The sequence below is a fragment of the Caenorhabditis briggsae genome (genome assembly GCF_000004555.2).
Source record: "Caenorhabditis briggsae complete genome, chrIII, whole genome shotgun sequence".
Lineage (NCBI taxonomy): Eukaryota > Metazoa > Nematoda > Chromadorea > Rhabditida > Rhabditidae > Caenorhabditis > Caenorhabditis briggsae.
Genome location: NC_013490.2, coordinates 1,104,850 through 1,118,702, shown reverse-complemented (window position 1 = coordinate 1,118,702; position 13,853 = coordinate 1,104,850). Strand labels below are relative to the sequence as shown.

General features: G+C 30.8%; 1 protein-coding gene across 1 annotated transcript in view; it reads right to left on the bottom strand.

Annotated features, from left to right (window-relative positions):
• CBG15697 overlaps positions 1-2,971 on the bottom strand; it is a gene marked incomplete at both ends in the record, with an annotated part of 5,362 nt that extends 2,391 nt beyond the window's left edge. Inside the window, 5 exon segments of the mRNA XM_045243369.1 lie at positions 28-611; positions 625-876; positions 1,241-2,140; positions 2,754-2,888; positions 2,935-2,971. Coding sequence (XP_045095770.1) covers positions 28-611; positions 625-876; positions 1,241-2,140; positions 2,754-2,888; positions 2,935-2,971 — 1,908 coding nt within the window.
• Positions 2,972-13,853: the final 10,882 nt, after the last annotated feature.

Genomic DNA, 13,853 nt, shown 5'->3' with positions numbered 1-13,853 from the left:
TATAAAGATCAACAATTTCCAGCTCACCTTGATTGTCTCCATCCAGTTTGTAATTCCAACAAACATTGAATTGATATCACGTGCTGTGGTTGGAAAGTCACCCCATTCTGCTCTAAACTCCTCTTTGAATTTGTCACCTCCACCATTATCCACGTGGCTCTCAATCGAGTATCCATTGTTCACAAACGTTTCGAAATCCAAAGATCTTTTGGAAACGGCATCTGACAGAACAAGAGCCGCTACAGCTTCTCCAAATGGCTTTGATACATTTTTGAGATCTGTCAAATTTGTGAGTTTGGGATCCATACTTGTTTTGATGTCTATAAGAACTAGTCTGATGATGTACAATATCTTAGCCGATTCTGAGGTCGCCTCATATGTGTTTTGAACATCTTTCATAATTGTGTGATTCTTTTGAATTTGATCAATCTTCATCAAGGCTCGAGCAGCTGAGGCGACCTTCTCAAATCCATTTTCCAAGTCTCTGATACAATCGAATGCAGCAATATGAACTGGAAACCTATCCTTGAAACGTATTATGTTAGCCGATTCCGTGGGCATCATATCAATTTCAGAAATGGGGACTCCTTCGTTCACAATTCGAAGATCAGCTTCCAGTTTCACCAAGTTCCTTCTCAACGTCTTTAGTTCTTCTTTGGATGTGTCCGTGGATAAGTATGGTCGAACTTGGAAATTGATAAATTTCCTCGGTATCCTGAATTCTCTCAATAGCTGATATCTTCTTCAATAGGATTCCAGCGTTTCCAGCCACTTTGTTAATCTTTTCGCTGACAGCGCCTATAGAGAGTGCACTAGGACAATCTGTGAGTTCATTCATCACTGTCACAATGTCATTCTGAGATGGCGAATCTCGAGCTGAAAATTGAGATTTGAATTTAAAAAAGTTATCATTAGGGATAAAATAACAAGGTGCTATGCTTACTTTTTTAAAAAAAATTCTAGTTTTTTGGACATTTTTATCAATATTGACACCCCTTGTCAAAAATTCCAGTTTATGTAACTTTTTTAGCTTTAAAAAAGTTATGATTGTGTCACCTAACAGTTAATCTATTTTTAACAACAAAAAAATGTCAAATAGTTTGGATTGTACACGAATTTTGGCTCGTCAAGGGGCAAAGCAATTCGAAGCCCAAAAATACCTGACAAAATCCGAATCTCGTAAACACACAAAGTTATGATCCAATAAATGAAGGAACCCGCCCCCCCCCCTTTTTCCCACTCAACCTACCGATAAGTTTCCAGAGTTCAGAAATGAGTTTTAACGATGATAATGTGCTGTACGTAGACACGGATTTCCAATGCCCATCCAAGTTAATCAACTCCATTCCAAGCCTAACAAATGACTCCAAAGAACTCAAATCATACTTTACAACTTCTCGAATCCACTCGTTTGATCTATCAGCTTTAAGAGTCTCTACATCTTTGAAACCGTTGATAAAGCCAGAAGTATAGGTGATATTGGTCCGATGACGCATGAACCGAGAGGAAACGAATCGAGAAATCACATCGAGGGAAGATTCTCCACCTATTTCCTTGAGTTCTTTCAGAGCTTCGAAATCTGTTTTCAAGGCATCTTGATTCTCTGGCTGCATGCCATTATTGTAGATTATACCATAATCATCGTATAAGTTCAACACTTTTCCTAATGAAGATAGTGGCTTCAACTTTTCCACTATTGGAGTGTAAGAGAGTGCAGGTAATGACGAAACTGCCATTAGCAGATCATCAAGGTATGAATTCAACTTGCTCACTTCGGAATCCGTCAGACTATCATTTTTTAGTAAACTCTGCATATCAGCGATTTTGAGATTCTCGAGTCCAGAAACATCCATCGTTTTCAGATCATCTAAACTTTTGTAGGATACTTCATCTGGCAACCGGCTTAAATCAACCGATTTCCAAAGTTCCTTAAGATCAAACATTTTGACCAACGCTTCCTTCACATCGTTCACCTTGCCCGATTGTGTAAAATCTTCGAGCTTGAGGAAAAGTAGCTCTGAATACTGGGTCTTGAAAGTCTCCAGATTTTTCAAATCTTTCGATTCAATATTTAGAAGTTCTGCGATGACGTCATCCACTGGAATCGATCCATCTGATAGACCGACTTGAAGGGAGATGGCTGTGACGAGCAAGATCTTCAATCACTTCATGAGTAGGAGAATCTGAAAATATAGGGCTTTTAAAGTCACAAGAAAATCAGTCTGTCAACCTGCACACCCGGAATAATTCCAGAGCTTAAATTTTGAAACATTTGAAAATTCCAAACAAATGTTTCTCATAAATTTGCCTTTTCATGATTTTTCGGATTTTTTAGCTCAACATCATCCTAAACTATATGAAACTTTCGAAAAATCAATTTGCTTATATTTGAGAGCAATTTTCCAAAAAATGCACAAATGGCTCAGTGGGATTTTCAAAACTTCCACTACCAATCTGAGCACCCGGGTTCGAGTCCACTTGGTGGCTAATGTTTTTGCATCTTTTAAAGACAGTTTTCCGACTTAGCATTCTAGAGCTTAAAATTTCATAGCATTTTTTTTTCAAAAATCTGCATTTTCATGACTTTGGGGATTTTCTTTTAGTTCAAAACTATCCTAAACTCTATTTAGTTTTCAAAAAATCGAGTTTCCGAAATTTTCGAGCAATTTTCTGAAAAAAAAGACATCCGAAAAAAGGCGCCAAATTCAAATTTTTGAGTTAAAAACTCGAATTTATTTCTCAAAATCACTCACTTCCAATGGAATTCCTCACAAATGATAAATCTAATGAGGTGGCGGGAAGATCATCGTCGAGAAATCGGTTTTCAGTTGTATTTGCATTGTAAGAGTTTGAATCAAAGTTCGTTGAATATGACTTTGATATGATACCTGAAATTTTGAAGATTAGAAAAATTGATTTTTCTAGAAAACTCACTTAGAACAACAATTACTGACCAGAAATCGTAGATCATTATTGCTATGTACTGAGAAAACTTTGAATTTTATCCAGTACTGATATCTTGTGATTCGTGGGTTTCGTCTGTGTTATGTGCATTGCTGGCGAACTTTTTTTTCTGGGTTACCGGATTTTTTTTTCACGAGGTTGTTTTTTTTTAATTTTACAAAAAAAAAATGAAAAAACGTTGAAAAATTGGATGTCAGGTCAAAGGTGTCAATCTGGACAAGATTCAAAATTTGCCAATTACTGACTCCGCCCTTTTAAATGGAAATTTTTCAATAAAGTATTTCTTATCCTATTTTTTCAAATTTCTTTTTCAAATTCCAGGCTTTCTGGTACTTTCAGTTGAAAAGAAAAATACAATAGCTTTTCTGGTTTTTGAGATATGCGCCTTTAAAGTTTTCGGCCAGAGGTACTGGAGGTAGCCGAACCTCAAAGGCACATAACTCAAGAACTACAGTAGCTAGAAAAATGCGTAAACTACAAAACTAAAACTCAAAGAGAGTGCTTCCTTTTTGTAGTTAATTACCTTTTCCTACCTTTTCTAGGTTTTGAGGTATGCGTCTTTAAATTTGGCGCACCTCATCGCTCGGCATGCGAACGGTTGGGAGTACTTCAAAGACGCATATCTCAAAAACTACTGTAGCTAGAAAAAAGTTGTAAACATAAAAACGTTGAAAATCTAATACTCTATAGTTTAATAGTTGACCACTTTTTGCTAGATACCGTAGTTTTTGAGCTGTGCGTCTTTAAAGCTGGCGGGTCCCCTTGCATGATGCGCGCCATACGGACAGGAGGCAGCCCAACTTAAGGCGCATAACTTGAAAAACAAAATCTCAGAATTTCAGAATCCTGAAAATCTTCAGATTTCCTCATTTTGGGAACTGGAACTCCAAGAATTTTGGAACCCCAATTTCCAAGATGTCATAATCCTCGAAATTTCAGAATATTCAGGATTTCAGAATCCCCAAAATCCCAAATTTTCAAAGTGATTTCTGATTAAAAAAATTTTTTTTCGACTAGTTTTGTTTTTCAGCATGTGAAAATTCAGAATCTATATATATATTTTTTTAGTTTTCGAAAATTTTCGAAATCTCTTTTTTTTTCAGTTTCTGTAGTACTAAAAATCTCTTCTCCTTCTTTTCCCAAAAAAAAGGGTCGTAAGAAGTTGTCTAAAGATCTGCTCATCATCAGAATTACATCAGAATTTCGGATGAATGGAATCTTAAGACAACGCCTTCTTCTTCTTCTTCTTCTTCTTTTTTTGTTCCGGAATCTTCTAAAAATGGGGATGGGCGAGCCGTCATGTCATCTTGTCTCCCGGACCCCCATCAGATGGACCCTCCATTCAAAATTACTAAAAAAAAACTTTTTTTCATATCTTTTTTTTTTGAAGGACCTCTTTGAAGACGTCACAGAATTTGAGTGGCATTGGTCACTCAGAATTTGTTGGTCAATAAAACTTTTTTTTGGAATTTAGACTCTTAGATTCTTAGATTCTTAGATTCTTAGATTCTTAGATTCTTAGATTCTTAGATTCTTAGATTCTTAGATTCTTAGATTCTTAGATTCTTAGATTCTTAGATTCTTAGATTCTTAGATTCTTAGATTCTTAGATTCTTAGATTCTTAGATTCTTAGATTCTTAGATTCTTAGATTCTTAGATTCTTAGATTCTTAGATTCTTAGATTCTTAGATTCTTAGATTCTTAGAAAATTAGGTCATTTTGTTGTTTCAAACTACAAACTACAAATTAGATTTTGGCAACAAAAAAACCAGAAGCAGCTGAAAAAATGCTCAAAATGTTTTTTGTTTAGGTGGTATTTGAAATGTAAATTTTGATATAATTTTTTTCGGCACGTACCTAATTTGTACTTTTTAAAAATAGTCAAATTATGATGTCAATTTTTATTAAACTTTAAATTTTAAATATTTTTTCTGAATCCCAAAAAATGTTTTTTCAGGATTTTTTTTTCAGAAAAAAGTGATCCCTAAAATAATAAAAAATTCAAAAAAAGTAGCGATATCTAGATGTCAGAAACATCAAAATGTGTGTAAAATACACACATCATACTGACCAATGGTTTTTAAAGAAATTCCAAAAAAAAAAAATTCAAAAAAAATTTTTTTTTGCAATTCCAATTTTCAATAAATTCAATTTTTTTGACCTATTCGAATTTAACTTTAATTTTCAAAATGTTATTTGGAAATCTGTAGTGGATCACTAGACCTTTTCGTTTTATTTCAATTGAAAGAAGCAAACAAATTTTAAAAATCCAATTTAAACTAGAAATGCTCGAATTTCACTTTTTCAGATTGTTTGAAATTTTCACAAAATATAAAACAACACTAAAGCTTCATTTTCGTAGTTGACAACTTTTTTCTAGCTACTGTAGTTTTTGAGATATGCGCCTTTAAGGTTGGCGCACCTCATCGCTCGGCCGAAATGTCCCAAAAGATCCCAAACGTTAAATTTGAATCTTTTCGTCATTTTTCCGTTTTTTTTTGTTGCTATTTTTCTCTTTTTTGTAGTGTACGAAAAAGAAAAAATCCTGTTCTTTCAAAAGAATCAAAAATCAATTTAATTAAAAAACTAAATGTTTTAATTCAATTGAATGATTTCATTTTTCCTTCTCTCTAGACAAGTTTTATTCAAATTTTCAGCACAAAACATGAGAAAAACGCTGAAAATCGTCATTTTGTGTTCTTTGAAAGATAATTTAGTTTTTCTGATAGTTGTATAAAAAAACGTTTGAAAAATCCCAAAATTTCCAAAAAACTAAAAAAAAAATTTTTTTGTTAAAAATGTTTTTTTCCCTTTATTTTTCATTATTATTCTAAATCCTTTTGACTTAATTTATTATAATTTTTCATTGTTTTTATTTTTTGAAAAGAATTTTTAATTCTTTTTTCCCCAAAAAACACTTTTTTGGTATATTTTCAAAAAATCTTTTGTTTTTCTCATTATTTGCGTTTTGGTACACTCGAGACCTACGAATTTCTTCAGAGCGTAAATAAATAAGTGGAGAAGCACTTCCTGAAAAAATGTATTTAAAAGATCTATATCTTCTTTTCTTTTGAAATTTTCAGAAATTTTTTTTTGAAATTTTTTATTAATTTTTGGAATTTTCGTTAAAATTAAATATTAATTACATTTTTGAATGTTTTCTTTTTGATTTTTGGAATTTTCCTTTTCCAAAATTTTTTTGAAAACCAAAATCTGAAGTTCTTAAATTTCGAAGTTTCCAAAAATTCCAAAATTTCGAACACCGTAAACACTCTAATACAACGCCACCCAAGGTGACAACTTCGAGCCCATGTATCTCATTTTCTATGAGAGGTATAAAAAAGTGGTCTACTGATAAAATGTTTTTGATATTATGATAAACAATTTGTTAGTTGACTGCTTTTTGATAGCTTTAACAGAAATGAAGATATATGAGTTCAAAGTTGATGGCTTGGATGGCGTTCTATTAGAGTGTTTACGGTATCTGAGATTCCGAAAATATTGGAATTCCAAAAATTCCAAAAATTTCTGATTTCCAAAAAATTGGAAATCTCGAAAATTCCACAAATCCAAAAAACCCAAATTTCTGAAAGCTCTGGTATTACAAAATATCTGAAATTCCAAAAATTCTGACATGCTGAAAATTATGAATTCACGAAAATTCCAAAAATTCTAGAAGTTATAAATTTCCGAAAGTTCCAGAAATTCTGAATTCCCAGAAATTCCCTAAATTCCAAAATTTCTGAAAATCCGAAAATTCCAGAAACTTCTGAAATTCTGAAAATTCTATAATTCCAAAAATGAAAAAAATTCCAAAGTTCCAGAAATTCCAAAAATTCTGAAATCCAAAAATCAGAATTTCAAAATCCGAAATATCAAAAATTCAAACAATTCCAAATTTCCAAAATTTTCAAAATTTTCAAAAATCCTAAATTTACAACATTCAGAAAATTCTGAAATTCCGAAAGTTCGACAATTCCAAATTTCTGAAATTTTGAAAATGCTGAAATTTCAAAACTTCTGATATTCCAAAATTTTGAAATTCCATCGGAAATTATGAAATTTCAAAAATCGTAAATTATGAAATTTCAAAAACTGTAAAATTCTGAAAATTCAAAAAGATAAAATTCCAAAATTTTCAAAATACAGAAGTTCTGAAATTCCAAAGTTCCAAAGATTTCAAAAGATTCCGAAATTTTGAAATTTGTGAAAACCCAATTTCCAAAAATTCTGAAATTGTAAAAACTATGAAATCCCAAAAATTTTTTCGAAATTCCAAAAATTCCAAACTGATCAAAAATCATCATTTTTTCCCAATTTTTTTTGTTTCCTGATGTCTAAAAAAGTTTAGCAACTTGTCATTTCCAAATGAATTATTACTTCTCGATCTCTCATTTTTTCCCTCTAAAAAGATAGAAAATTGCACAAAGTTCATGTTTAATTTTTCATTCAAAAATAGCATCATTCAATTTTTCTGTCCCAATTTTTCGTAATTTTGTTTTACGTAAATTGACATTTCGCCGGAAAATGAATAGAAAAAAATGTAGCCATGCGGAAAATTTGATTGTCTGGGCACAGCAGAGTACGTGACAAAGTGTTCCTTTTTGTTGTTGAGTGGGAGTGGGCGGAGTCTGAAAGGGGCGGAGCTTAGAAATTACACACAATTTCTTAATTTCTTCCGAAAAATGTTCGGAAATTCACTTTGAATTCAGCACTTCTTTCTAGCTACCGTAGTTTGTGATCTATGCACCTTTAAAGTTGGTACGCCTACCTCCCGCCTGGGGGTGCCGATTTTAAAGGCGCATATCTTTAAAACTACAGTAGTTAGAAACATATTGTCAACTGCAAAAATATGCAGAATCCAATTTTAAACATTTTCGTAGTTGGACAATTTTTCTATCTCTTGAAGTTTTTCAGGTATGCGCCTTCAAAGAGGGGCGCGCCAACTTGAAATGCCCATATCTCAAAAACTACGGTAGTGAAAAACTACAAAAATAAAGATCAAAAAGAATGCTTTATTTTTGTCTTTCACAACTATTTTCTGACTACTGTAGTTTTTGAGGTATGCGTCTTTAAAGTTGGCGCGCTTCCTCCTCCGTTTGCGTGCCTGGGCGCACACACTTCAAAGGCACATAGCTCCAAAACTACGGTAGATATAAGAAAGTTGTTAACTACCAAAATGAGGATCTAGATGTGTTTAGTCTAGTCTTGTGGGTCTTCTTCTTCTCCTCCATCTTCTTCTCATTGCTCATCTTTATTAAATGAAACATCATCATCATTTTGCTGGGTGGTCAGACTACTATTTCCGCTTCTTATTTTCTCCTTTTCTTCTTTTATTTCATTTTCTTACGTCTTCTTTCTTCTTCTTCTTCTTTGTACGTTTAACGTCTTCTGATTTAATCCCACCCCCTTTGTGAATCTCTCTAGAAAATAATTTCCAGACGTCATCTGGAATTTTCTCTAATTTTCCAATTTTGTGATTTTTCGAAAACAAGCTTTTTTCGTTTTTAAGAATCTGAAATTTAAAAAAAAGCCTTCTTAAGCCCCGCCCCTTTTTATGGTACCTCTTTAAGGATTACATTTTTTTTCAATTCGATTTTCCAAGAACTGCAATTTTTGGTTTTCTTTTGAGAATTCAAAAATTCAAATTTCCCGCGCATGTCTATTATAAAATTCTAGAAAATTCGAAACTGACCCCTTTCTTCCTATGGATTATCCAATTATCAATGACGGGGGACCAAAAAGAAGAAAAACTACAAATTCTGTACATTGCTCATCTTTCTTTTTTCACGTTTTGGGACATTTCCTGAATTTTAGTACTTTTTTTTTCGAAATTCCAGAATTTTTAAATATCTATATGTTTTGATTTCTCTGGTTTTTTTGATTTTTTGGGACCAAAAATCCGTTAAATTCTGAAAGTCTGTAATTTAAAAAATTGGAAAATCGTTGAATTGTTTTTTCACTTTTCTCAGATTTTTGATTCTTAACAATTCTTTTTTTTTGGGACCAAAAATAATTTGAAACATCAACAAAAATTTCAGAAATTCAATCCTTTTTTTGCAAAATTCTGAAGCAAATGAATCAATTCTTTCAAAAAAAAAAAAGAAGAAAGAAATACATCATCCAATTTTTGAAATAATTAGAAAAAAAAGAGAAATTGGAGAATTCTGGGAAAGTTCAAAAGTTATAAAAATAGGAAGAAACTTTGAAAATTCTAAAATTCTGGAAATCTTTGAAATTCTGAGATTTCGAGATTTAGAGAATTTGAAGTAGAAAAAAATCTGAAAATCTGAAAACTTTGAAAATCTTTGAAATTCTGAAGATCTATTTTTTTTCAGAAATCTGCAAATTCAACTGAAAGTTGCAAATCCTTTGGAATTCAGGAATTTTGAAAAATCTCAAAAAATCTTCAAACTTCCAAAACTTTCGAAAAAATTCCTAGACATCCAATTTTTTTAATCTTCACAATTTGATTTTTCCATTATTCCTCCTTTTCTGGTCCAGTTTTGAATTTTTTGAAAAAAGTTTTTTTTCCAAGAAATCTAAAATTAGAATTTCCTAAAAAAACACAAAGTGAAATCGAGAAAAAAATTGGGGGTAGAGAGTATCAATTTTCAAAAGAGAACATGGAAAAAATACAAGGAAATTCCTTAAATTTGAAATTTTGAAAATAAAAATAAAAATATTTTTCGATTACATTTTTCAGATTTTTGAATTTTCAGATTTCTGTTTTTTTTTATATATTTTCAATTAGGGCCAACATCTAGGCTTTAATATTATTATTTTTTCTTTTTTTTAATGTGATTTTTGAGATTTCGAAATTCCAAAGAAAGATCCAAGAATCTAGAATTACCAATTTTCTCCAAAAAAGAAGATTTTTGAGTAATTTAAGAAGAACGCCTTCGTTTTTTGATTTTTGAAACAAGGATTTTTTGGGGTATAAATAGGAGATTTTGAAAATTCCGATTTTTCAATTTTTTTTTTTGGAAATTTTAAAAATTCGATTTTCGATTGTTCATGAAATTTGAAAAGAGATGAAAATTTGAAAAAATCGGAAATTTTGAAAATTTTCTATTTTTGTGATTTTTCATAAAGTTCAGAAGTTTCAGGATTTTCAGAATTCTCTGAAAATTCCAAAAATTAATTTTTCTCTGTAATTCCTGAAAATTCCCAGAGTTCTCAATTATTAATTCTTTTTGGGGTGGTCTAGACTCCAAAGAATTGCTCCAGGGTGCTCTCCAAAACAACACAATACAATTTTTTCTCAAAATTTTATTTTTCTGAAAATCTAGTCTAGCCATTACTGAAAATTCCAAGCTCAAATAAATTAATTTTTAAAAATTCCAAACAAATTTTGAACTTTTCAATTACTTCAAAAATTCAAGTTTTGAAAATTAAGTTTTCACTTTTTTCAAAATTTCCTAGACTCCGCCCCTTTTCCTGGATTTTCCGGTCCATAAAATTTGAAAATCTGTCTTTTTTATCTCAAAAAATCAAATTTCTTCCTTCTCCTACTCTCTTTTTTTTCCTTTTTTTGTTCTATTTTTAAAGACTTTTTGGCTATTTTTAGAGACAGAAAAAGAGATTTAATTTATTTTTTTTGACAGAAAAATGATGATGGCGGGGGAGGAAAAAGGGGGGGGGGGTACTTTATGTTTTTTCTATTCGGAAAAGTTCAAAAAACGGAGAGATTTTCAGATTTAGAACACCTAAAATTGGGTATAAAAATGGCTGAAATTCTATAAAATTTCAGTTTTTAGCTTCCAATTTCGAGTTTTCTAAAAATTTTGATTTTAAAATTTTCAGAAATATAAATTTTCGGTTTCCAGAAATTTAAGATTTTCCACATTTTCAGAAATTTTAGAAATTTAAGATTTTCCACATTTTCGGATTTTCACAAATTTCAGGTTTTCAAAATTTCGAATTTTTAGAAATTTCAAATTTTCAGAATTTCAGAATTTTTAGAAATTTCAGATTTCTCAAATATTTTGGATTCTTGAGAAATTTCAGAATTTCCAATTTTTGTAATTTTGAGAAATTTCAGATTTCCCAAGCATTTTGGATTTTTGAGAAATTTTAGATTTCCAACTTTTCAAGGTTTTGTGATGTGTACGATTTTTCAGAACAAATGAATTTTCAGCTGTTATTTTTTTAAGAGCTTAAAACCCCTTTTATTTGTCCACCACAAGAGAAAAAAGCTCTAAGATTTGACACAAAACGTTTTTTTCCCAAAATAAAATGCCATGAGGATGAATTTGTCTCTGAAATTCAGCAGTAGTTCCGTTTCGTCTTGTAAAATGTCTGAAAATTTCAGATTCTTTCAAATTGAACGAATCCAACGTCATCAAGAAGATTTGTGCTCATTTGTTGTTGTTTTTTTTTCAATGTTTGGCTTCATTTTATTTAAAAAAATTAATAGAAAAATGTTTAAAATTTCTTTAAAAATCGAGAAAGTGGACATTGATCAGAATTTTGAGATTCTGAAAAATCGATTTCGAAAAACGTAAATTTCTCAAAATTCAAATTATTTGAAAAATCTGAAATTTCTAAAAGTTAAAAAATTTGAAGAATCCGAATTATCTAAAAAACCTCAAATTTCGGAAATTTGAGACTTCTAAAAATCCAAATATTGTGGAAAATCTGAAATTTTTTAAAAGCAAAAACTCCGGAATTTTGGAAGCTCTAAAAATTTGGAAATTGGAGAATCTGAAATGTCTGAAAATATTTTTTTTGTTGAAAATTTGAAATTTCTAAAAATTCAAAAATTTTTTTTTGAATATTTCGAAACTTTCCGACAATTCTAGTTCTCAGAATCCGCTCCTGATTTTGATCAATTCATTTTTTTAATAAAAAAGAATTTAAAAAATCCCCCAAAACTTTCTCAAAACTTCCAAAAAATTTTTAACTTCCAGAAAGTTCGGAACCCACGCAGTGGGGAGTCCAATCATCAATAATTAATACTCCACTTATCCTTTCTCTCTCTCTCTCCCAAAAAGTGGGCGGAGCCTAATCTTTCGAGGAGGGAAACCTTTTTTTCTAATTATATGCTCTTCTTTTATTTATTTGCTCATTTTCCCGGAAAATGTTTAATCCCGAAACATTTTTTCTCCATTTTTAGATTTTCAGAGTTTAATTTTAATTTTCCAATTGAAACTTTTATTTGGATTTTTTCAAATTTTTTGTTTTTCGAAAAAAGAAACTTTTCAAGTGGTCTCAAGATTTTTGGTTTAGGATAAATTTTTTTTTTCAAAAAAAAGTTTCAAAAACATTTTTCTGGAACCGAGCCAAAAATCTCACAGAATTCGAAATTCATAGTGACAAATCTTTTTTTTTTTGGACCATGAATTTTAAATTTTTGCCCCGTCTAGTTTTTGAGAAAAGAATTGAAAATTCTATAATTGGACACAGATTGTGAAAAAAAAGCCACGTCATTTTTTAAAGGTTCAGAGATTTCAAAAAAAAAAGTCTGAAAATCCAGAATTTCAGAAAATTCGAAACTCTTGTTTAAATGTTGGAAAGTTGATTTTTAGAAATTTTGGATTTTCAGAAACATCAGATTTCTAAATTTTCTAGATTTTAGGAAATTATAGATTTTCCAAAATGTTTGAATTTTTAGAAATTTCCAAATTTATTGATTTTCAAAAATTCTAGATTTTTCTAAATTTGGGATTTCTAGAAATTTCAGGTTTCTTAAATTTTTTGGATTTTCAGATATTTCAGATTTTCTTAAAATTTAGGATTTTGAGAAAATCAGAATTTTTTGATTATTGGAAAAGTTTTGGGTTTTCAGAATTGCTAGATTTCTCAGCTTTCGAAAATTTTTGTTTTCTTTCAAAATTTGAATTTTTAATATCACATTTTCTAAAAATCACAATTTTTGGAAGTTCTGAATTTTCAAGATTTGAATTTTCCAGTTTTTTTGAAACAATTTCTATGAGAATTTCAGACCAAAGACTCATATTTTCCTCTTTTTCTGACCTAATTTGATCCATTTCCTCATTGATTATCCTTTTTTCTTCCCACACACATTTTTTCCAATTTTCCAGAAAAAAAAATCCCAAAAAAAAAGATTCTAAAAATAGAAAAAAACTCCACTTTTTTACCTAAAAATGTCCCCGAAACCTATAATTTTCTTTTCAAGTTCTCCCTATTTTTTTCCTTTTTCAGGAAATCCAAAAAAAAGTTTTTTGGCTCTTTTTTGAAATTTTTAATTCTCTGAATTTGGGCTCAATTTTTCCTGTTTACTCATCTCAATTATCTAAACTTTAAAATCTGAATAGAAATTTGAATTTCCGCCAAACCTTTCAAATTTTGCAGGTAACACAAATGGCGCCGATGCGGCGCTGGATTATATTACTACTATTTGCTGTGCTGCTCGTCTCACAAGTCATGTAAGTTTTTTGGCTGAAAACTTCAGAGTATACTAAGCAAAACTTGAACTTCATTTTTGTAGTTGACAACTTTTTTCCAACTACGGTAGTTTTGGAGATAGGCGCTTTTAAAATGCACTCCCTCGGTGAAGGCAAAGAGGGGGGGGGGGGGCGCAAACTTCAAAGGCACACTTCTCAAAAACTACGGCAGCTAGAACAATTTTGTTAATTAAAAAAGTATGTAAAATTTTAATTTCTACATTTTTGTAGTTAACATCTTTTTTCTAGCTATCGCAGTTTTTGAGATATGCGCCTTTTATTTAGCCTGCCTCTCGGCCTGGTGGCGCCCGCACTCCTTCGTTCTGCGCGGTAAGCAAAGGGGTGTGCCATTTTTAAAGACACGTATCTCAAAAACTACGGTAGTTAGACAATTTTTCTAAAAACCATTGATTGTATTATTAAATTTCACATACTTTATTAGTTGACAACTTTTTTCTAGCAACCGTCGTTTTTGAGAG